The 25,158-nt window shown below is 38.6% G+C and overlaps 1 protein-coding gene across 4 annotated transcripts in view; it reads left to right on the top strand.

Annotated features, from left to right (window-relative positions):
- FBXW4 (F-box and WD repeat domain containing 4) overlaps nucleotides 1-25,158 on the top strand; it is a 121,144-nt gene that overhangs the window by 81,693 nt on the left and 14,293 nt on the right. For 3 of the 4 annotated variants that reach the window (XM_031955724.1, XM_031955723.1, XM_012541917.3), the window contains exon 6: nucleotides 21,891-21,956. The exons of the other annotated variant lie outside the window; for it this stretch is intronic. In XM_031955724.1, the coding sequence (XP_031811584.1) occupies nucleotides 21,891-21,956 (66 nt within the window). The remainder of the gene's footprint in view (nucleotides 1-21,890; nucleotides 21,957-25,158) is intronic. 4 annotated transcript variants of the gene reach the window in all.

Genomic DNA, 25,158 nt, shown 5'->3' with positions numbered 1-25,158 from the left:
CATATATTAACGTTTGTTTTTCCTTTGGCTCTGATTACATGGTTGGTGAGAAGGGATTAAATAAACTAGGATTAAGAGGAAAGATTATTCTATTTTTCTTCCCACTTAGGTCTACCAAATATCTCTAGTGCATCTATCTTTAAAGTATCCCTTTCTCAATTTAGTAACTGTGATCAATTCAGTTATTCTCTATAACTTTAAAGGACTCATGATATAAAATACTATCTACCTCCAAATAGAGAACGGATTGACTCAGAGCACAGATTGAAAAACATATCTTTTTTTCCTGGAACATAGCTAATGTAGAAATATGTTTTGCTTGTTTGTATGTGTTTGTATGGTATGTATATGTATGTGTGTGTGTGAGAGACAGAGTGTGTGTGTGTGTGGGGGGGGTATTGTCTATGTTTCTTGATGGTTGGAGAGGAGTGAAGGGAAAAATGTGAAACTGAAAATAAAATGAAAAATAATTAAATATCACTTTCTCAAACAACCAATATATGTTACTTTAGAAAGTTAAGATTAAAAATACTGAGAATAGCTAGCTCTTTTTAGATTTGTACTTTTTCTTCCTATGGAGGAAAAACTGTCACCTGGTTTCAGATAGTCTTGTTATTCCAATTAGTCCCCACAAACCCAGTTAGTGGGAGGTCTGAGTCTCCAGCTTCCATTGCTTTACCTCTGAAACTCTGATCCCATCCCATCTACTGGCTCCTCTGTGTCTGCTCTTGTTTCTGCCCACCTCTCAGTGGGGATGGAGAGAAGGATTTAATGAGGCTATATTTTGGAATATATGTTCCTAGGCTATGCCTGGAGGTGACACCAAGGGCTAGGGCCGAGGGTATCACATCTTCTACAGGACATGGCTCTAAGCCTATCAGTGGGCGAAGTCCTGGAGTCTTGGAGAAGTTGCCACTATTTATTCATTTGATCTTTGAGTTTCATGACAAAGTTATTCTTGACTCTTTTCAAGAAGCCCTATAGTAAGGAAGATAGCTAAGTTTGCTGTGTCTGTCTCTGAGATCCCATCTTGATTAAAGAAGAAATAGGACTAATGGAGCAGCCTAGAAGCCATCTCGCAAATAGTTACTAACCCTCTATTAAGGTAGTGCCTCAAAATCCCAAAGAAATTCAACTCAGACGTTTCTGGTAAGTGAGCATAGGGACCTCCACCAGCCGTAATACTTAACAGAAGACATCTTTGGAAAAAGTTATTCTTGCCTGTGTCCTCTGTAAGTACAACTTGAATGTCTCATCTCTTCTTCAATTCACTTGATGCTCTTTTGTACAAGACCTCATCTGTCAGTTACTGGTTGTGCCTTAAAAGAAAAAGTGCCCATCCTCTCATACACCTTGCATGCTTCTACACCTTGGGCCCAGCCAAAGATTGGGGAACAAGGGAGTGAGAGCAGTGGAATCAGCTTCTGAAAACACTTGGGCCAGAGCCCTGCTTGTCAGATAGTGGGAGTAAAAGAACTAGATCGGAGTTCAAAGGTAGTGAGGGGTCTGTCTGGGCTTTCTGCAGGGAAACTCGCCAACAGGTTCATGGTTGGAGATTGGGCCCCTGAATGTGGGAGTTTATCACCTGACAGTAATTAAATTCAAGGTAGTTGATTCAAGCTAAAATAAACCAGTCTAGAAATAATGGACCTTGAAGGACTTCTCCTTCCTGTGTACTACCCAATAGAGAAACTCTTCACAGGAGACTCCCACACTTCCAGCCCCTCCAGCCTTTTTTCCATCATCCCCCAAAGTTTTCCTCAGTTTGCATAGCCAATACCAGGGTCCCAGAGACCTCATGGCTTCCCAGTACAGGGAAGGGCTCAGCATAAGAATTATTAGCTGGATTTTCATGACAGCTTTGCTACTGGCATTCTTTAGAGAATGAAACATTTCTTCCTCTGGAGAGGAGGTGGCTGTAAATTTTTTTGGTAGAGGGGTAAGTAGAGGGGCCAGCAAAGTTTCATGTTTACCTGGCCTCCGTGCACACACATTCAGACAGACATGTTTCCCTCTTCTTTTTTCCTCTCTTCTGTCAAGGGTCTCTGACAGCTGTCTGCAGGGACATAGCAGGCAGCCTCTGTAGCCCCTCTGTGTACAATTTACGATGCGTAGCAGGCACTGCTTTCCTATCCCATGCCAGCTGATGACGGGAAATACTGTGGCAGACAGGCTGGATTGAAAGGAGCTGTATCCCCTGTCTTGATTCTTCCCTTTTCACTCCCTTCCTCTCACATCCATCTAGGGGATGGTCCTAAATAACTGTTCTCTTGCTTGGGATATGTCGTGACCAGTGAAGGGATAGTGATTGGTCCCTAGACCTAACCTATCTTCTTTCAAAAAAGCACACCTGCCTCCTTCTTTTCCATTTTTATCTCCCTGGGACATCTGGTACAAGCTTTCCATCAGCCTTTTGCCAGAGCTTCTTTGACTCTTAGAATTCCCAGTCATGAGACTCTTGGCTCATAGACTACCCTACAGACTCTGCCAATCAAAAGAACCTAGCTGTAACACTATTCACCTCTACCCCTCCTACAGCCATATTGTAGGAGAAGCAAGCCGGGCTAACACAGACCCAGAGAAATAGGACAAAGTGACTATCCCTGACAACGGTACTCCTTCCAGGCTCTGAGCATTATTATTATTTGTCTGACATCCACTATTTCTCCTGTGACTAACAATTTCCTACTACTTGTTTCTTTCCCCATCTCTATATTATTCAGACATTGCCACTTAGGCACAGATTATTTCTGATCCCTTCTGATCCTTTTCTTCTAAATCATATTCAACCTTAATTACTCCTTCCACTGTGCTTTCTGGAATTCCTTTTCCATGGTGAACAGAATTCCCTTTGCTCTAGATGTCCTTCCATTTACTACCTTTACCGAGATCTGGCTTCCCGCAGATGCAGTCCTGGCTATCTTTTCTAACATATCTTTACTCAAAACTCATCTATACTAGATTGGTCCTAGAGGGGTAATCATGATACTATTTGTTTCCTATTTCCATTTCCAGAGTCTTCCTTTACTTTCATTACTAAGCAAACTCTCTTTCTATGAAGTTCAGAGGATTCAAATTTTCCATGCAGTCTAGATTATGGTGGCAGTTGTGTACAGGTTTCAGGTCATTCTCTGTCTTTTGTCAAGTTCAGCACCCAGCTAACCACCTCCTTCTCTTCAATCCCCTTTATGCTGAGGCATCCCATATGGAGTCTCTTCAATTTCTATAACTCCCCAATTCTTCATTTTCTTTAAACCTCATGACTTATTCCACACATGTCCCACTCTGGGTCTCCCCAGTACCTACTATTATTCTTCTTTCTTAATTTAACACCCCCCCCCCCAAACTCTTGACATTTCTCTCATTCCATCTCTCTCTGTCCTTACCCTCTTAAATCTATTCTTTGCCCTCATCATGACCTCTAAACCCTTTATCCTTAAATATTTTCTTGGGCCATTTCCCCTGCTCAGACTTAATTTTCTTCTCTTTGAAATATTGACCTTATAGTTAGACAGTTCAACTATGCATTTTCTCTACTCTCTAATATAGGAGTATTTAGGTAGTGGCCTGGTGAGCTTTTTTTTTTTTAAAAAAAAAACTATTTTGATAACCACATTTTAATATAGATTTCCTTTGTAATCCTGTGTGCATTATTTTCTACATTTAAAGGAGGAAGGGAATAAGCATTTATATATAGTACCTACTATGTGCCAAGCACTGTGCTAAGTGATTTAGAAATATTTCTCCTTCTGAGATAGGATCCAAAAATTTTACCAGATGGCCAAAGATATCTGTGACACAGAGATGAAAGAACCCCTTTCCTAATCCTTTACTCAATTATTGCTTTGATATTCATCCTTTGTTAAACCTCAGGCCTGGATTATATTTATCATCTACCTCCTCTGATGCTACATGTGCCATAGAACTTACCTGGAAGAATTCACACAGCTATGCTTACTGGATATATTATAAATTCAGGGCATCAGTCTTTACCTGGACCTTCACTGCAGGAAAGCAACTCTAATTTTCCTCCTTGATTGATTCCCTTTCTCATTTTTACAGAAACCATTCTGAAAGTTCTCTTGTACCTTCAAGCTTCCTATGAAGCTTCTTCCCCTCCTCAAACTCTTCCTTTCCTAACAAAATAAAAATTATTCTATGTTAGCTCCCTCTTCTCTTTATTTCAATCCTCCCACATTATCCCTCACTCTTTCCCTTCCTTTCTCCCAGTCTTTGACAATGAGATGACTTTTTTTCTTGCTACAACCAATCCCTCTACATATACTTATTTTCTAGAGCAAATTACAACCTGAATCATCCTTTCTCATTTTCTATTTTCTTGCCAACTGTTTCTTTTCCTCCTTCCTTAAATCACGTCCACCCCACCAAAACAATAACACTTCAGTAAACCCTTGTATCCTTTTAAGGACTGTCCTAAAATTCTCTTCTATTTCCTAGCCACCTTTTTAGGAAAAAGCCAAATACAGTTGTGTCATCATTTCATCTCCTCTCACTCCACAACCCTGTGTAATATGGCTTTGGACCTCATCAGTCAATTGAAACCAGTCTACAGAGTTATTAACAGTCTTTTGATGGCCAGAGCCGATGTTCTTTTTTTAGTTCCTATACTTCTCGACTTTTGACTTTGCCTCTGTTGATCATCCTCTGCTCCAGGACAGTCTCATGTTCTCCATGCCTAGGGTCCATTCACCACTGCTTCATAGAATTTCTTTGTACATGAAGCTTTTCCTAATCCCTCCCAAAGGAGAGGGCATTGAACTATTTTGCACTTAGTTGAGTTGGTGTACGTGCATACATACATAAATCTGTATATGTGTATATACAGGTTGTATTCCCCCAATCAAATATACATTTGAAATTAGATATTGTCTCTTTTCTTTTACTTTTGTATTTATAGCAGCTAGTGTAATGCCTAGCATAGAATAGATATATGCTGTTTTATTGAAAGTTACAAGGTAGAGAGTTACAAGGTCCTTTAAAGATTATCTAAGCTACCTCCATTTTAAAGTTGGAAAAATTACTCATGAGACCAAGATAAGTTGAGTGACTTGCTTAAAGTCACTCAGAAACCACAAAGCTGGGATGGAGAAAGTCCTTGTTGCTATGGCAGCACTACTAGTGTCTTATGCCCTTTCATCTTGGTTTTGACCATGCTTTGGAGACAAGATCTCAATGATGACTCTCTCCTTGTTCCTGGTAACTTAAAAATTCCCCAGTAGTGTGAGATAGAGGTCAGTTTTATAAATACTTTTTAAAAAATGCTCTCCATTTGACCAGGCTGTTGTCTCAAGCTCAGGATCCTTTCTAAGTCTTGTTAATGTGTGTTTAAAAGGAGTCAGGTTTTAAAGTAAACTAGTTGTTGAGTTTGTGTTGGGCTTATCTGTGTGGCTCTCAGACTCAGCTCTGCTGTCCACTGTTTGTTTGTGGAGCCTGAGTCAATCCTAATGTTTTTCTCTTCAATCCTACCGCCCCCACCCTGTTTAGATGCCATCTGTTTAGGATTTATCTGCAACTCTGTAATAACATGAATACTTGCCCAGTCCTATTTCCCCAGTAATAGCCAGTTAGTGTGTGGTTCCTTGAATGATACTTTCAGTAGCTTGTTACTGATGATGTGCAGTATTTACAGTGAAAGTTTGGGGCATGATACCCTTCCCCTTCATTTCCAAACAACCAGTGACAGTATTTGTGGACTTCAGTATTAAACATTCAATGCCTAGTTTTTGTTACTGGGATCCATCCTTGCCATAACAGGCTAGATGGCCTGCCTAACACAATACTAGTTTGTATTTTTGAAAATGAGAAACTAATTTAGCTTTCAGATTTGTCATTATCATTATAATTTTCATATTTGTTATATAGCTTCTCTTTTTGTTATATACCTTTTTTATGTTTTCTGGGGATAGAAATGGATTCTTACTGTCTAAGTTTTGGAAACAAAATGCATAGCTAGAAACTTCTGAAGGAGTGGTTTTGGTGAAGAGCAGAGTGAGATTGTGGATGTCTTACAGGTATACAATTGATTCTTAGTTCTTAAGGCATCTCCTAGAAACTACCCTATAGCTAGGGAACTTCAGGAGGGCCCAAAATAAGTTTGTGATATGGGAGGAGAATATGCATGTTATTTAGTCATTTTGTATATTATTTGGATCGAATAATTTGATATGTTGATATTGACTATGAAATAAATCTCCTTTGTCAGTTTTCAGATGAATATAACTGTTGTTGTCAATCCTTGGTTTCTCTCCTTACTGCTTCTTAAGTACATTGAGCCAAGTCTTTGAACTTGGAAAGAGACAGAATAAACTGGTATTTGGGAATAAAAGCATTTAATACAGATCTTTCCCAATTTTTATTACCCACAACACTCTCATTTCTATATCATTGGCTAAATTTCCTTCATAGTTGTTCAAAACAAAAGCCCTGACAAATCCAGAATAGCTTTCTCCTCCTCTAGGATAATGAGTGCATGCCTAGATTGTCTTGCAAAGAAAGGTTCATATACCTTAACCATCTCCCCCCACCCCCCACCCCCTTCAAGAGATTAGGATCTCACTTTTGTCACTATATGTTCCATGTTGGACAAGTTACTTAACCTCTCTAGACTTCAATTTCCTTATCTATAAAATTTGGGGATTGGACTAGATAGCCTTTTTGGTTCTTTCTGTCTCTAAATTGATGGACCTAAGTGGGATAATAGGAGACTTAGCTCCATTGACACTCTATATAATGCAGGCCCTAGGGTGTGCTTATCTTGATTGGAGAGGGAGAGGACTTCTTACCTTGTTTAATAATTCTGAAAAAAAAAAAACCTGATTGGAGAGGCAAGCTTTTGTGAGCTGGAAAATGATTGGGACCTGTGTGATCTCATCAGTTGGGGAATAATTTACATTTTTATAAGTTTGTCTTAGTTCTCTATATGTTTGAGAAGTGAGATCTTTATCAGAAACTTGCTGTAAATTTTTTTCCAGTTATGATTACTGTGTATTTTCAAATCTGTCCTATTTCCCCCACATTTATCTTACTTTCTGCTTCCCTTTCCCATCCTCAAAAAAAGTGTTTTGCTTCTGATTACTGCCTTTCTCAATCCTATTTTCCTTCTTTCAACCACCCTTCCTTTCTTTTATGCCCTTTTCTGTAAGGTAAGATAGATTTCTATATCCAACTGAATGTGTAAGTTATTTCTTCTTTGAGTGAATTCTGATGACAGTAAGGTTTCACCATTTTTTCCTCTCCCTACTTCTTTACCTTTCTTTTTCATTCCCCTTTTATATGAGATAAATTACCTCATTTTACCTTTCCCTTTGTTCTTCTTCCAGTGCATTTTTCTTTTATTTAAAAATTTTACTTTTTTAGATATCATTCTATCATAATCAATTCCCACCCATGCCCTCTTACAGCTCCTTTTAACTGCCTTAATGATAACGTTCTTAGGAGTTACTACAAGTAGCCATCTTCCCATGTAAAAATGTAAACAGTTGAACCTTATTGAATCCCTTATGACTTCTCTTTTCTGTTTACCTTTTCATGCTTCTCTTGAATCTCCTATTTGAAAATTAAATTTTCTATTCATCTCTAATCTTTTCATCAGGAATTCTTGAAAGTCCTCAATCTCATTAAATGTCCATTTTTTTCTGATTAATTATACTCAGTTTTGCTGGTGATTTTTAGTTGTAATCCTAACTCTTTTATCATTCAAAATATTCCTAGAAATTTTCATTTGTGGATTTCTTTTAGGAAGTGATTGGTGGATTCTTTCAGTTTCTATTTTATTTTTTGCTTCTAGATATCAAAGCATTCTTCCTTGATAATTTCTTGAAAAATAATTTCTAGGTTCTTTCTGGGGTCATGGCTTTCAGGTAGTCTAATAATTCTTAAAAATTTTTCCCTCGATTTATTTTCCAGATTAGCTGTTTTTCAAAACGAGAACATTAGCATATTCTTGTATTTTTTCATTCTTTTGATTATTTTATTTATTTTTTGATGTCTCATGGAGTTATTAAATTCCACTTGTACAATTCCAGTTTTTAAATAATTATTTTTTTCATTGAGTTCTTTTCTTCAGCAAACTTTTGTGCCTCTTTTATCATTAAATCAATTGTATTTTTAAGGTTTTTTTATTTGTTTGTTTGTTTGTTTCATTTACAAAGCTGTTAGTTTTCTTTTTATGATGTTCTTGCATCACTCATTTCTTTCCCCAATTTTTCCCCTACTACTCATCTCTTTCTTTAACCACCCAGGAGTTGTTGTTGGGTTTGGATTTAATTAACATTTTTTTGGAGACTTTTTTGATAGTTCTTTTCTCAGTGTTGTCTTCTTTTGAGTTTGTGTTTTCATCTTCCCTGTCACTAAGTAACTTTCTTTGGGCAGAGTTTGTTGTTGTTATTGTTTGATTATTTTTCCAGCTTAATTTTAAACTTTATTTTAACTTTATGTTAAAGTTGGGCTGTGCTCCTCAAACACTGTTCTAGGCCTGTCCTAAGCCTGTGGTGTTTTCAGAACTAGTTCTGGAGGTTTTTAAGTTTTCATTTCTTCCAAGATGGTATGACCTAAGCAGAAGTGTGCTTATTTCTCACTGGGCCTGTGATTGACTGTGAGCACTCTTTTCTGCTCTCCTGTAGCCATGTATAAATAGTGCAGATGCATCCCGCACTCAGTGTCACCTTCAGCTGGTGGTCTGACCCACTCACCATTGTGGGCCGAGAGCTCTGGAAGCCCTTGCTGACAGTTTAGCCTCCCCAGGCCTGCTGTCGACTTGTGCTGCTACTGCCTCCCTCCTGGGGCCTGGTGCGGAGCCCCAGCAGCCCTACGCTTCCTTCTGCCTGGTTGCTGCTAGCTCGGTGCTGGCTTGCTGGAGGCAGCCTGTGCTGCACTCTCATCCCAGTGAGACCTTTCCTGCTGCTCTTCTAAATGGTCTCGGCCTGGAAAACGTTTCCATCCTTCGTTTTGGTGAGTTCTGTCACTCCAGGATTTGTTTTGAGGAGTTATTTTAAAGTCATTTGCAGGAGATTTGGAGAGAGCTTAGGCAAGTCCCTGCCTTTTCTCTGACATCTTGGCACCACACTTCACAATGAAATTCTGACAGGTTAGGAATCTCCTATTAGCCCTTGACAGTTTTTTTTTTTTTTTTTTTTGCCAGATCCATGTTTCTATTATTTTTAAATTTATCTAAATTAACTGACTCTCTGTTATTATTCTGTACCATTTCCTCAAGGCTTTGGGGGGGAAAAAAACAACAGAATTTTCTTGCCTGTCCTAAGCATGCTCTGTTCAGATTCTTTTTTTTTTTAAATTCAATTTTTATTTTATTTTCTGGTTTAAATTCTCTCCCTACCAACTTTTTCCCTCTTTCCTCTGCCCTTTGAAAAATTGAGAAAGACTCTACACACATCTAAAGTCAAGCAGAGTAAATCCCCACATTAGTGATTTTTTAAAAAAGCCTCAGTTTGTGCTTTCTGTCTGGAGCTGTGTAGCATGTTTCAACATAAGTCTTCTAGAATTGTAGTTAGTCATGGAATTGATCAGAGTTCATGAGTTGTTCAAAGTTTGTCTTTACAACATTGTTATTGTTTATCTTGTTCTCCTGGCTCTGCTTATCTTACTTTGTGTCAGTTCCTAAAAACACTCCTACATTTCTCTGAAACTGTCCGTTGCCATTTTTTAGAATACAGTTGTATTTCTTCCCATTCACATATCATAACTTATTCAGTCATTCCACAATTGATGGGCATTCCCTCTGTTTTGTGCTCAAAAAGAACTTCTCTTCAAACTTCAAAGGAGCCTTCTAGTCTTAATACTTGAAGATTTGATTCTCTTTAACAAATTCACATTTATCCATCCATTCCCTTCCCAGTCTTTGCCTTTTGTGACTGAAGCAGCCTTATCATTGCATTCTGTTATCCCATGGCTCTTGAAGTCTCCTTTGTTTGGTCTTTGGCAAAGAAGATCCCAGGTTTAGGCTTCTCAACTTTGCGTTAAGGGGACTTTGGATTAAAATTCATAGTATTTAGACCTGGAAGGGATCTTAGAGGTCATGTAATACTTTCTTATTTTATAATTGAGAAGTGACTTGCTCAAGGTCACACACATAATAAAGAACAGAAAAAATATAAAAAACAAACAAGCCCAGGCCTCCTGACTACCAGTCCCAGGCACTTAAGACTCCTCTTGTTTTTGTTTTTTCCTTTTTGCCTCCCAAACTTTTGTTTTCCTTCCCTTTAGGAAGGTGGCTAGCCTGTGGCAACTAGCCAAGAACTGTTTTTCTCCCTGGTATTTTCTGTCATCATCTCTTTCCCACTCTGCTGATACCTCCCTCACAATGTTGTTACTGTTGGAGCTGCTTCACCACCATCCCCCTCCGCTTGCACTGAGTTTATGTGACCTTCGCACTACATTCATGCTTTGGGAATTACCTTCCATAATGATGTCAACTGTTGGGGTTAGCGGACACCAGCGGCAGCGATAAGACCTGACATGTTCTAATGATTCCCTCCTCCCCTTCCTCACTGGCCGTGCTGAGGAGGGCAGGGGTTTCATCGAGGTATTTGAGGAGGGGAGAGAGGGAAAGGGGGGGGGTGCCCACAGGTGCCTATGAGGACTTTGACCTTTGCTGCTATAATATCAGTGTTTCACAGGCAAGGCGGTTCGGGAGCCCACTTGCAGCCCATCAAAAATTGATTTAATTGCAATTTTTCCCCCAATTAGGAGCATTGGAGCTTGACTAATTGGAGTAATAGAGAGTAATAAGGCTCAGATAAAAAGCCTTCCTCGGCTGCCTTTGTATCTTGTGTCAGTGCCTGTCAGAGGTCAGAGAGCTTGCATATTCTATTAGGCAGAGTTACCTTCATTTGTACAAATTAGTTTACCCAACAGTAATTAAAATGCCAGTGTGGGTTGGAGAGAGCTGAATACACTTGATGGGCATGTTGGTGAATGATTTGACAGCTCTGGTGGCCTCCCTTGCCAGAGTTTGTCAGCAGAGGCTTGAAGGCTCCACAAGCCTGGGGCACTGCTTGCTGCGGCTGGGGCACGGTGGCAACTGCTGCCCTCCCTCTGTCCCAGCCGCCCAGTCCCCTTCCTCCCAGGAACATCCACCGCTCCTTACCTCTCGCAGCGCTTTGTCCCTCCTGCTCTCGTGTGCCTCTCTCTGCTCTCACTTCACTCTCCGCTTCCTACTTTTCATTTTAACAAAAACTTCTAAGTGCCCACCACAAGCAAAAGCACATGGCCTTAGGTGTCAAGGATGCAGAAATTAGTTAAGGCAGTTCCTGTCTTCCATGAGCTTACCACTTAATGGGGAACTTAGTCATAGATACACATATAAATATAAACACACACATTTTATACAGCCACGTGTATGCATACATATGCACACATACATGTGTGAATGCACATGCACATATAACCAGAATTCAGATTGCTGTGAAAAACTTGGAGCTTGAAAAAAGACAAACAGCTGGAGGCAGGTAAGTGGTGCAGTGGATAGAGTGCCAGCCCTCAAGTCGGGAAGACCTGAGTTCAAATCTGGCCTCAGATACTTAATACTTTCTGGCTGTTGACCCTGGGTAAGTCACTTAACCCCAATTGTCTCAGAAAAAAAAAAAAAGACAAATAGCTGACATTTATATGGCACTTTAAGGTTTGTAAAGGACTTTATACACAGGATCTCTTTGCTCCTCACAATATCCCTTTTAGACATTTTTTTTAAAGAAATTGAGTGGGGGGTGGGAGAAGTAAAATGATTTGCCCAGGGTTAAATAGCTAGTAAATCTTAGAGATTAAAAAATTCAGGTCTTTCCTACCTTCTTATTCAGTTTTTTTCCCCACTGTGCTGTGTTGCCTCTCACTTTTAGTTGGGGAAACATACCTCTTTCCCCATCTTACCTATCTCTTTCGCATCATCCCTCCCCCATTAAATTCTCTTCTTTCACTCCCCATCATCTATTCATTCTTTGCTCTAACAAATTCTGATCTTTGATTCCTTCTTTTCTCTTTTCTCTACCTTCCTTTTTTTTTTTTTTTTTACTTTTACATGACCTTTTTTTCCTCTTCCCATTATCCTCCACTAGCCTCTCTAGAAATTTACCATTCTTTCCCTATCTCTATCATCCTCCTTTTTTTCTTTCCTTCCATCTTACCAAAATCTAACAAATATAGTATATACTTTTGTCAATTGTAGTCACAATATTGGATTTTTAAAAAACTTTTAACGGAATACTTTTATGGGAGAAGAGTAATCATTTATTGGGAAGTGACTATTACTTTTTTGTGATTATTTTTAAAAGCAAAATATACCAGTTTTCAAACCCAGCATGTGAAAAGAGTACTAGATTTGGAGTCAAAAGATGTATTTAAGTTCAAATTCCATCATTTGCTAGCTGTATAATTTATTTTCTCTGAGCCTTAGTCTTCTGATCTGTAAAATGTGAATGATAGTACTTGCTGTCTATTTCACAGAATGGTAGTGAGGACCAAATGAAATAATGCATATAAAGTGCTTTATAAAGTGTAAAAGCATTATAGAAATGTGAACTGTTGTTGTTATCTGTTTCTTCCCCATTATTCTCATTTTTTTGTGCTTCTCTTTTTCTCAAACCTTGTTTGAGTTTGAGATAGCTATAGTATATATTCCCTTCATCTCATGTTTCCCTTTAGCCCATCCCTATTTGAGTAATTTCAGCATCATTCAGATCTGAGTTTTTAAAACTTCTAATACTTTTCTTTAGATAGAGATACTATTCCTTTAGCTCTTGATACTTGACTTTCTGGTCAGGTAGCCGCTTTAAACTCTTGCAGACACTTAAGCTAGAATTGCCTAGCTCTTGGCCAACCTGCAGTTTAGTAGACAATGTATACTTTCCCCATCTTTAGATAGATTGATTGCATGGGGGCTCATGAGTTGTATGAGACTTGTACTACTTTCTTTTCACCAAAGAAGTACTTTTGTTCTGCAGCTTTAGACCCTAAATTGGATACATTCGGAAAGAAAATCTCTATAGGGAGCTTTTAAAAGAACAGTGGAAATGTCAATATATGTTTGCTCTTTTAATCAATCAACAAGTATTTATTGAGTAGCTTGGATAAGCTTAAGACTCTGCTCTACACTGAGAGAATAGAGTGGGCAAGTAAAAGATGTGACCTATGGCTTTGATTAAATGAGACAGCTATATGAAGGCTTCTTGTAAATTATAAAGCATTCCTCCAATTATTTTTAAGTATCTTTCTGTGTTTTTATCCATAGCACCTAGCACAGTGTCAGGTACATAGTAAGTGATTAGTAAATGTGTATTGGTTGATGGTTGAGAAGATAAAACTGACACATGAAACAAAATGATCCAGGAGAATAAATATTAAGTGCTAAAATGTATGGTATAGGCAGTACAGAAGGAATTCAGAGAAATGAAGATTTGAGTGGTCAGAAAGGGTTTCACTGACTGATTCTTGATTCATTCCATGTCCTTTCCTGATGAATAAAACTCAACTTTTAACAATTGCAATAAGGGACTATTAGAAATTTTCCAAAACACTTTCTGAATGAGTAGACTGATCTGCTTTCTAAAGGGCTAAGTTTTTAAATACACATGCAGGTTAATGGCTTTTCCTCTTGAACGTGAATATTTCTCTTTTGCAACTTCTTATATCTGCGGTGTAGACTCCTGCCATAATGGACCCACATGTGGATGTTTGTTTTCATTTCTGGCTACCATGTTTTAGTAGAGACACTGATAAACTGGTATTTGTCTATAGAACAGTGGGAGAGGTAACTCAAAACTATTTCACATGAATAAGTTGATAGAACTCCAATCACTTAAGGAAGAAGACTTTGTATAGAATTGTAGAGTAGGCTTAGAAAAGAGGTGATTGCAGTCTTTAAATATTTGAAGAGTTGCTATGTGGGATAGAGAGCTTGACTACAGAGGAAAGAACTAGGCCAGTGAATGGAAATAATAAGCAAATCTGTTCAGTATGCATGAGTGAGGACCTTCTAATAATTAGAACTTTTCCAAAATGCAATTGACTGATCCATAGAGGCAGAGTATAGATGACAGTTTATTAGGGATGTTGTGAAAAATTGTCTTGCTTCAGGTATTAATTAATGTCTATAAGATTCCTTCCATTTCTGAGATCTGTGATATATCAGATTCTCAGTCAGTTTTTCTAGTTTCAATGAGGTGATTCATGCCAATTTCAATAGACTTGTGATGGAGAGAGCCATTTGTATCCAGACAGAGAACTGTGTGGATCACAACATAGTGTTTTCACCTTTGTTGTTGTTTGTTTGCTTGATTTTTCTTTTTCTTTTTTCCCTTTTTGATCTTATTTTTCTATTACAGCATGATAAATGTAGAAATATGCTTAGAAGAATTGGGCATGTTTAATCTATACTGGATTATTTGCTGTCTATGGGAGGGGAGAGGTAAGGAGGGAGGGGGAAAATTTGGAACACAAGGTTTTTCAGGGGTGAATGCTGAAAACGATTTTTGCAAGTATTTTGGAAAATGAAAAGCTATTATTTCAAAAAAAAATTTCTAGTCACAAAACTTTTCTAGTTTCTCTTAAAAAAAGTTATTTTCTGACTATTAAAAGTTATTATGGCATGCCTCTCCACCGAGATCTATTTAAACAAGCTTTAAATGCCCTGCCCTCCAAATGCAAAATGGACAAAGGAACAGACATAAGAGACTATTAATATTTCTGATTCTTTGGAGAGTGTTGTATTCCACAGTTTGCAGCTATATAGCATTATCAGAAGAATATTGATGTTAAAAAGATGGGTTTTGTTCCAGAGAAAAGCTTAGGATCATTAAAAGTGCCCATATAAATCAGTCACTACATAAAGGTGACCAAGAGAGCGTATAAAGTACCTTGGTCAGGGAAGACTCAACTTCTTGCTGAATGGACAGCTGTGACAGTCAAGGGCAACACTGGTTTAGAGTATTAACTTGTATGTGAAAGTCTCATGAGGGATGATGGCAGAATTTTATGAATAGTGTTGTGTCATAAAACAACAGGAAGAGGTAGAGAGAGACAAAGTGACAGAAACCTTTGCATGAAATCCAGTTATATATGCCACATCGTCCTGAGAACACATAAGGATGAAACTGGGAGTACAAGTAACAGACAAACAATAATAGAAAAGATCTGCCAAGATTTTTATAATAAACTCTTTTCTCTATCAGTGACATTTTAAAAAATTCTAACATCATTTTCCTCCTATGCAATATGAGAAAGTTTAAAAATGGCCCCCCAAAAAACAAAGAGCAGCTGGACTAGACCTATTGCACCCAGAGGAAGAGGTTCATACCAGACAAAACAGTTTTGAGAGCTCTAAGGGATTGGTTTTCAAAATAATTGAAAGATGCAAGAATGTCAATTTTGGAGGGGAAAATCATGAATGAAATTACTACTCCTTTCCCCAAAAGGCCAATCAAGAAAATAAGTACTGGTAACTACAGATTTTTATTTCTTTAGAATCTATATGAGAATAATGTGCACACATACTTAGGCTTTCACAAATTATATTCTACAGCAGATCACATCTTTTTAGAAGATGTGAGGTTAGAAGAAGCTGCTAGGTAGGCTGTTGATTAGAGGTAGGAGTAGGAGCTTTTTTGTTTTCATTGTTACAGAGAATTCCTAGAAGAGGAAACTTCCTTGACAAATGCAAGTTGACTGGCATCTTTCTGCAGTTTATGTTTTTAGAGAGTTGCTTTTAATTCTAAGAAAATTAAATGACTTGTCCAAAATCACACAGTCATTATGTATCAGTTCTCTACCCATTATATCATGCTGCTTTGCCTGTTGATTTAAAAAAAAAAAGCATTTGGAATGAATGTGGAATATGACATGATATCAGATTTTTAAAAAATTATTTATTTTACTCATTTTTTATTATTCTTTATTAAAAAGTTTTTTTTAATAAGAAGTGCTCTGGAAGGGAGAAGAAAGGAATACAAGGGGAAAATATTGGTAATATGAAACAAAAAGCATCCATAAAAGTCTTAATAAAAAAATTGGTAGATATTGTATACGTTAAGCATTTTCTCTATGCCATGAACTGTTTTGGAGTGCTAGTATATAAAAAAGGAGCAGAAAGGAGACAGTCCTTGCCCCCAAGGAATTGAGCGGGTTAAAAACAACACAAAAAAGACAAATGAAAAGTAAGAGGTGATAAAAATAGAACATATTTGCCCAAATAGGGACAAAATGGTCTGGGGTGTCATGGTCTGGTCTGAGTTTGAAAAGAGAACATGATGGCAATAATAGAAAGTATTTTCTCAAGTGGAGCTCAGGAAAGAGCTCATCAGTGGAGGAAAAGCTATAGGATTAAAGATGTTGCTGCCAACCATTGAAAGTGATTCTGTGGACTGCATTAAAATTTTTCCTTCAAGAAGGGTATCTTCCATGCTTTTGTTAAAATTATATGATTTCTTGGAAGATTAATAGCAAACATAATTTTTTCTTCAATAGTATTTTATTTTTTAAATACATGTAAAGATAATTTTAACATTCATTTTTGTAAGATTTTGTGCTTCAAATTTTCTTTCTCCCTCACCAAGACAGCAAGCAATCTGATATAGTGTTATACATGTACAATTTTTTAAAACATATTTCCATATTTGTCAGGTTGTACAAGAAATATTAGACCAAATGGGGAAAAAAATTATAAGAAAGAAAAAGTAGATAAAAAGGTGAAAATACTGTGCTTCAATATATATTCAGTCTTCATAGTTTTCTCTGGATATGGATGATATTTTCTATCCCAAATCTATTGGAATTGTCTTGGATCCCACATTGCTGAGAGGAGCTAAGTCTGCCATAGTTGATCATTGCATAATTTTGCTATTATCTGTGCAAACATAATTTTGAAGACAGAAAGTGTTTGCTACTGTAGAAAACAGAAGGAGTATGGTACAATAGAAAGAGGATTGAATGTAGAGTGCTAACATGGATCCTCTAGTCCTGAATTCAAATGTAGATTCTGCCACTTACACGGGCAAGACACTTACCACTCTAGGACTTAATTGCCTCATTTAAAAAATGAGGGGATTGTACTAAGGGCCCTTCCAGGTCTAGATTTTTTATTCTGCCATCCTCTATCACACACACACACACAGGCAAAATGGAAAAGGAATTCCTTATAGATGAACTCTTTTTGATATTGAAGATATGCTTATTTCATTATGCCCTAAAACACGAAAGCTTCCTAAATGAGCTCCATGATTACTCTAAAGAGTTTGGCCAGATCATTGTCCTGGTATTCTATGACAATACTTACTATTGAATAGATAGTTCATAGAGCTGATTCATTGTATCAATACAGATGGTCAAAGAATTGGGCCCAGCAGCCTTCTTTGTAGTGGCTAGAAACTGGAAAATGAGTGGATGCCCATCAGTTGGAGAATGGCTGAATAAATTGTGGTATATGAATATTATGGGAATATTATTGTTCTGTAAGAAATGACCAACAGGAAGATTTCAGAAAGGCGTGGAGAGACTTAAATGAACTGATGCTGAGTGAAACAAGCTGGGCCAAGAGATCATTATATATTTCAACAACAATACTATATGATGACCAATTCTGATGGACTTGGCCATCCTCAGCAATGAGATCAACCAAATCATTTCCAATGGAGCAGTAATGATCTGAACCAGCTACGCCCAGCGAGAGAACTCTGAGAGATGACTAAGAACCATTACATTGAATTCCCAATCCCCATATAAACGTTTGCCCACCCGCATTTTGGATTTCCTTCACAGGCTAATTGTACAATATTTCAGAGTCCGATTCTTTTTGTACAGCAAAATAGCGGTTTGGTCATGTATATTTATTGTGTATCTAATTTATATTTTAATATATTTAACATCTACTGGTCATCTTGCCATCTGCGGGAGGGTGTGTGGGAAAGACAGGAAAAATTGGAACAAGAGGTTTGGCAATTGTCAATGCTGTAAAGTTACCCATACATATAACCTGTAAATAAAAAGGCTATTAAATTAAAAAAAAAAAAAAAAAAAAAAGAATTGGGCCCAGAATGTACTTGGAGGAAGAAAGGGTGCTTTTAATGAGCCCAGTCTTCCCAAAATGAAGTCTTTTTTTTTTTTTTTTTTTTTTTTTTTAAATACTAGTATGCTTTTGGCAGTGGAATCATGGAATACTATACTCTCCAAAGAATGAACTTTATGGATCACCCAAAGAGTAGTATAGAGAAAATTTGTGGACATCGATAGGTTTATATCATATCCCCAATCAAAAACTGTACAGAAGTGTAAAAGATATCAATTGAAAATGCAAGTGAGGTGAAGAGAAGGGTCGGGGCACATGCTGCATCGAGATTAAGAGGAAGGCCTCTATTTCACTGGGTACACTCCCATGGAGGTTTTATGGGAAAACATTGACAAGAATGTTACAGAATGGGAAGACTTGAATCTGTACCACTGGAAATAATAACCACAATTGTAACTATTACTAGAATGGGGCCAATCAAGACTTTATTCCAGGGCACTGAAATTTAGAAGTGTTTTTGTTTGTTTGTTTGTTTGTTTGTTTTATAGCAATTGTATACTTTCCATTAGAAACAAGGGGAAGGGTGAATGGGAAGAGAATAAACATGTATATAGGCATTTATGTGCCTACAAGGTACGTGCCAGGTACTGTGATAATTGCTTTTTACAAATATAATTTCATTTGAAAACTCAAAAACTTGCTGTCTAGTTGGCAAGATTAATGAATTTAAAAAAGGAAACTACAAGAAGATAGTGCTTTCTTCCCTTACACTATGGCTGGCTTCTATACTCCAGAGAGACTCTTGCCTCTATATTTTCTCCACCCTTCATTCTGTGCTCTATTGTCTTATGGTATACTGGAATCTCTGTCTATAGAAAGTAGTGTCTAACAAATGACCAGCAGGATGAATACAGAGAGGCTTGGAGAGATTTACATGAACTAATGCTAAGTGAAATGAGCAGAACCAGGAGATCATTATATACCTCAACAACGATAATGTTTGAGGATGTATTCTGATGGACGTGGATTTCTTTGACAAAGAGAAGCTCTAACTCAGTTTCAATTGATCAAGGATGGACAGAAACAGCTACACTCAAAGAAAGAACACTGGGAAATGAATGTAAACTGTTTGCATTTTTGTTTTTCTTCCTGGGTTACTTATACCTTCTGAATACAATTGTTCCTGTGCAACAAGAGAACTGTTCGATTCTGCACACATATATTGTATCTAGGATATACTGCGACATATTCAACATATATAGGACTGCTTGCCATCTGGGGGAGGGGGTGGAGGGAGAGAGGAGAAAAATTGGAACAGAAGTGAGTACCAGGGATAAGGTTGTAAAAAATTACCCAGGCATGGGTTCTGTCAATAAAAAGTTATTATAATAAAAAATAAATTAAAAAAAATTTCTGCTATAAAAAAAGAAGAAAGTAGTGTCTTGGGACCTCTGTCTCCTCCTAGCCATCCCTTTCTCTCCAAGACTCTTGTGTAGTCAGGACTAAGTTCCTTCTGTAAAATTCACTTCCTTCATTCCCTCCTATCCTAACTGAATTTACCTTTGGAGTTCATTTAAAGGCACCATATGCATTGTTTGTCTTGGGACTTTAGAATTGTTAGTTATGGCTCTTCCCATATTGATGAGATCACAGACTCAGTAAGTATTGAAATAACTAAGTCACTTATAAGCACCACTGCAATTATTTAAGAAACACGGAGGGCAAAGGGGCTACTGAGGATAGGAATTGGATTTGAAAAATCAATCACCCATTTTACAGAATGCCTCATAATAGAAGAAACTGCCAGGCACCTTGAGTCTTGGAGCTGTTGCCCTTCTCAGAGCCGGGACAGGGCAGACAAAATAAGGAAAGGAAAAGGAGGCTGGAGAGATGGGCTCCAAACCTTCTACAAGCCCGCTGGGAGGTCAGCATTGCTGGAGTGGCAGGGATTAAAGTTTCAGGTTCCTCCCATCTCCCTCCCTATTGACTTACCTTGTCACTAATTTAGACCTATAACCAGTTAGAGGTCTGTTACAGACCTTCTTAAGAAATGCCTGTGTCTCTGATGGCTTTCTCCCCACCCCTTCAAAGTTCTGAAGAGCCCAATTGCTTGCTTGAATGATTTCCAAGCAGCTATTATGTTTCCGACTCCAGGTAATTGGCTTTACCAGTTATTAATGGATTACACTAAAGTGAAAAATGTCAGGGCAGGGGGTGGGTGGGGGCATGACACCTCCTTGGCTTTGTAGTTCGGGGCTTCATCTTTCAGAGTGCTCCCCAGAAGGAAGGTGCTTCCCAGGTTGGGGCTCACAATGGCATGACAGGAGCTGGCTGTATGGCAGCCCCGGCGAGCTCTCCCTGACCTGCACTTTTGTCTCCTGGCTTAAGAGGACGGTGGGAGGAATGGGAGCATACACATAGCTTGAGGAATTAGCTCCAGGTAGCTAAACAGATGGGGTAAGAACGGCTCAAGAAAAACTTTTATTGGTTCTAGAAAATTGAACCTATAGCTCTGCCATTTTGATTATAAATCAGTGACTTGCCCACGCTCCACCCCAGTATTTCCTTCCCTGCCCCGGTGCTTTTGCTTTCTACAGGATGGTTCTCCTTAGAATTTTATCTCTCCCATCAAACCAGTGGGATCAGAGAGCAGCAGGTGCTGGGCTGGGTGCTGTTGAACTGCTGTTTCCCCCACATTGTTAGCAGGGTATCATTATCATTGTTTGTTCTCTGCCAAGCACCAGCTTGGAGAGCTGGTGTCCAGCCCCCCCCACCCCCCCACCCCCCATGCTGGACATGTAGGGACATGGCCCTCAGGAACTCGGGACTCTGCTGTTCTCAGCTTTTGTGCTTTGCTGTTTAATTTTGCAGGTCTGGTACTCTGGCCACCCCCATTTCCCTGCCCTGTGGTCATGTAACAAAGCACCAGCCAGGCCCAGGGATACTGCACAAAGAACATCGCTGCAGCTGTGATTTCTAATTCTGGGGCTGCCACCAGCCAGGCTCACTACTCTGGGCTTCTTCCTCACGGATGCCGCTGGCCCGTGAACTGGCACTTGGCTTACACGGGAGCAAAAACATAGACCAGGAAACTTAAAAGAGAGCCATGTTTCTTGCCTTCCACATAAAATGCCCTTTTCATTGTCACAGTTTCTAGCTTTTCCAATTTATTATATTTCTCCCATATTTTTATTACATTCCCAAGCCCTTCTAGCATTCCTTCACCCTGAAAATGAGTGTCCCCCCAAAATGAAGCTGTATAGAAGAAAGTTTTCACTTAGTATAATAAGGATGGGAAAGAATGCAATTTGCATAGGAAACTGAAATAATACAGAATAATTTCATACTCTCCCAAATGACCAGATTGGATTTTAGTTATGAGTGTCCCCCCAAAATGAAGTTGTATAGAAGAAAGTTTTCACTTAGTATAATAAGGATGGGAAAGAATGCAATTTGCATAGGAAACTGAAATAATACAGAATAATTTCATACTCTCCCAAATGACCAGATTGGATTTTAGTTAGAAAGTTGTAGTTATCTATTTTGTTACACGTATGCTGCGATGTTGTTTGATTGGGAATCTAGTCTGGGGCAAAGTATCATGCTTACAAGTAACATTAATGAGCACGTTTTATGGTGATGTAGATAACTTCCATTTTTGGTCTCTGTGCTTTCCACAAGCCAGGGTACTTCCCCCAACCTCTTTCTTTATTCCTTCACTGGTCTTCCAATTCTAGCTTGACCTTGAGATCCATTGGAGAATAAGGAAGACATTTCAGATTGTGTTGCCATTTTTTTTTTTTTTTTTTTGCCACAAGTTCCAACAAGCTAAGCCTGACTGTATTTTCACTTTGTTTGGCAGCTCCTTTGTGACAGGGACGGCTTGTTGTGGACATGTCTCACCCCTAAGAATCTGGGACCTCACTAGGTAAGAGAATTTTCTGAGTTGCATGCCTTCCTCTGCAGCAGGGATTTGGGGGATGGGAAACAAAGAAGGTGTAAAAAAACTAGGCTCTTTCTGATTCTACCTTTACTCCAGGTGGATGGTCCAAGTTCAACCCTATATGTGGAAGACATAATATCCTTAGTCTTTGTCACGTGGTTAGGAGGGTGTTGAAATAATTTATAATATGTAAATAATTGGGCTTATAATTTATTATTATAATAGCTTGGATTTATAGACCTTTCTCCTAAGGAACTCCTAGCACTGCGTCCACACAATCCCATTTATCTTTACAGATTTTTTTTTAAGAAGAAACTTGTGCTGCCTTCAAACAAATGAAAAAAAGTTATAAAGAATATTTAAAATAGGTACCTACTATTTTTAACAGTAATATGTTTCCATCTGATTAATTTTTAAAATCTTTTTTAAAAACCACATTTCATTGAACTGGTGGTGAAAGCATTTTTCCAGTTTGCTGTCTTCCTCATTTTCTCTGACCTTTGCTTGTCTCCTTTACTTTTCCTTTGATAGAATTACGGAATGTCAGATTTGGGGACTTTAGAGCTAGTTTGGGCAAAGTCTGTCTTTTTACAGCTGAAATACTGAGACTTGGAGCTGCCAGGAACCAATGCTGATGTCATGGGACTCATAAGTATGTATTTAAAGTTCTTCTACTTGGCCACAAGTTCCTTTTGTTTTAGAGGTTTAATGATTTCCCTTTTCTTTTTTCATATCACTGTTGTCAGTGATGTCCTTACCCTCACCATTGGAATGAGTGCTTTCTCCCTAATAATAAATAAGTCCAGCAAAATCAATCATTTCATTAGCCATGTCTGAAAACATCTCCAGCTGCCTTTCATTTTGAACTAGATGGCCAGTAGATATCATAAATTCATTCCATCCAAAATGGACCTCATTGTCTTTCCCTTTAAACCCTCCCCTCACTGCCCTATTACTGAGAGAGCCACTCCGTTTTTCCTCTCCCTCACTCAGGCTTGAAGCCTAGGAATTGCTCAGGATGCCTCCCTGTCTCACCTCCTCCCTCCTACCCCCAAGCCTGTGGATTTCACCTCTGCAGCATCTCCTTTTGGTCCCTTTTCTCCTCTGAGACTGCTGCCATTTTTGTTCAGGCCCTGCTCACCCCCTTCATGACCGACTGCAGCAGCCAGCTGAGGACCCTGCCTGCCCCAAGTCACTCTCCTTAAAGTTTGAATCTGATCTTGGCCACCCTTAAAACTCTTGAGGCTTACTATTGCCTTCAAAATCAAATACCAAATACTTTGTTTAACATTTCAAGCTACTTTCCTCCTGCCTTTCTGGTCTTTTTATACCCTCTTCCTTATGAAGTACTCTTCCACCCTGTGATACCGGCTTCCTGGCATTTAACTCCTCCATTTCTGGTATTGACTGTCTCCCACTGAATCCGGGGGAGAGGGTGAAGAAAAAAGGGCCAGAAAGGAGCCTCAGGTACACCTGTTATGACTGTAAGCTGGAGGAAAAATCACCTGAAGAGATTGAAGAGGGATCAACCTGAGGGAAGGAGAGCCAGAGTGGGGATCTCGAGCACCATGTCCCTTTGTGTGCTTGTCATATTTATTTTTCTTTTTAGCGGCTTGGAGCAGTCTGTGAGAACTTATATTTCTTTTTTCAGACTGCCCCTTGTGCTCTTTGGCCACTTACCTAATGGGTAGTAGCCTGGCTTCTTTTCTAACCCTGTGGTCCCTGTGACTGTTTGTGTCTCAGGAGGGGTCACTCTTCCATATCCCCTTTTTCCTGAAGATGCCCTTGCAGTGTAGACATTTTGTTTGTTAAACACTGTCTGCTTTGGGTAGCATTTCTGTGCCCATCTTGCGTCCTACCATTAGACTGCCTTGCCTTCCTTTGTCTCTTGACTCTGAAACTTTGTGCTTCTTGTCCAGGAAGAGCTTGGGGGAACTGTGCAATGTATTTGTCTTGTATTTTTGTCACTTTGGAGGGAAGGGACATCTTAATGCTTAGTGCTTAAATGTCATAGTTAACTTGTTTGTGAAGAGGTCCCTGAGATCTTTAGCTACTGGGAATCATATCTCAGTGATTTGCCCAGAGGGTGATAGCGATGACAGAGCCTCGTAGAGTGCCAACTGCTCTGTGTCAGAGCCAAGTGGAGGAGCTAAAGACCTTAGTGTCGTGCCTGGGATGAGAAAAATGGTAGATGGTAGAACTTCTGAAAAGTTAAAAGTCAGCAGGGATATTGTACTTGGCCAAAACTCTAAGGACACCTCAAAGACTTTAGGTCCCAAGAAGTCAGTTAGTCCAGGACTTTTGGATCTCTGTGCAATTTAGGATAGGTCTCAGCAGGGCTTCAGCTAACTGGAAGGAGCAGGGCTGGTTTCTGAAAGGTCCAATGGAAGCCAGAATTTCTCTCTTTTTGTGGGAACCTGTTTTGATTTTGTATTGTCTCTTAGTACCATGACTGCTTTGCCTCTAGATCCCTATTCTTTCCAGATTCTCTTTTGATATAACTTATTTTGACACTGACTTAACACTGCCTCTATCTTCTGTCTTTGCTGCATCTTGTGCTGCTCTCCACTTTCAGATATCTTTAAAAAATTTCTTTTTCACTCTTTTTTTATTTTGAACTTAACAAACAACAGATAAAATGAGCATATCCATATCAAAACATAAAGAGAAGATAGCATTACATATCTATTACATAGGGCTTACTTTTCTATTTACATCTATAATAAATTTAATATGTAACTTTCAAAGTTCTCTTGCTTGTCATTTTTTTCTGACCTTCCTTAGCCCAAATGCCTTTTGAAGTAGCCATCCAAAACATCCCTTTGCCAAGCTCCTTCTGATTTTCTTTTTTTCTCTCCCAGATTTCTCCATAATAACTTTCTCTACTTCTTACTACGAAGAAATAACCCTACTGCTACTATTCTTCCTTTTTCCTCCTTTGTTTTTCTCTCCAGCTTTTTTATTACTTTCCTCCATTTCATATTGTATCTCTTCTATTAATTCATTATTGTTGTCACTCTCGGTTTCTCATCCATATTTTCTTACATCGTCATTGTGAATCAGAAAGGTGCTTTTACAAGAATAAACCAAGGCTCTGAGAGAATCAATGACCTACCTGATGTTACTTAGTTGAATCTTTTGGAATTATTACTAAATATAGTTCTCCTGTTTCACCCAGCCCTTAATT

This window comes from Sarcophilus harrisii, chromosome 2 (genome assembly GCF_902635505.1).
Source record: "Sarcophilus harrisii chromosome 2, mSarHar1.11, whole genome shotgun sequence".
Taxonomy (NCBI): domain Eukaryota; kingdom Metazoa; phylum Chordata; class Mammalia; order Dasyuromorphia; family Dasyuridae; genus Sarcophilus; species Sarcophilus harrisii.
This window is presented reverse-complemented; position numbering and strand designations above follow the sequence as displayed.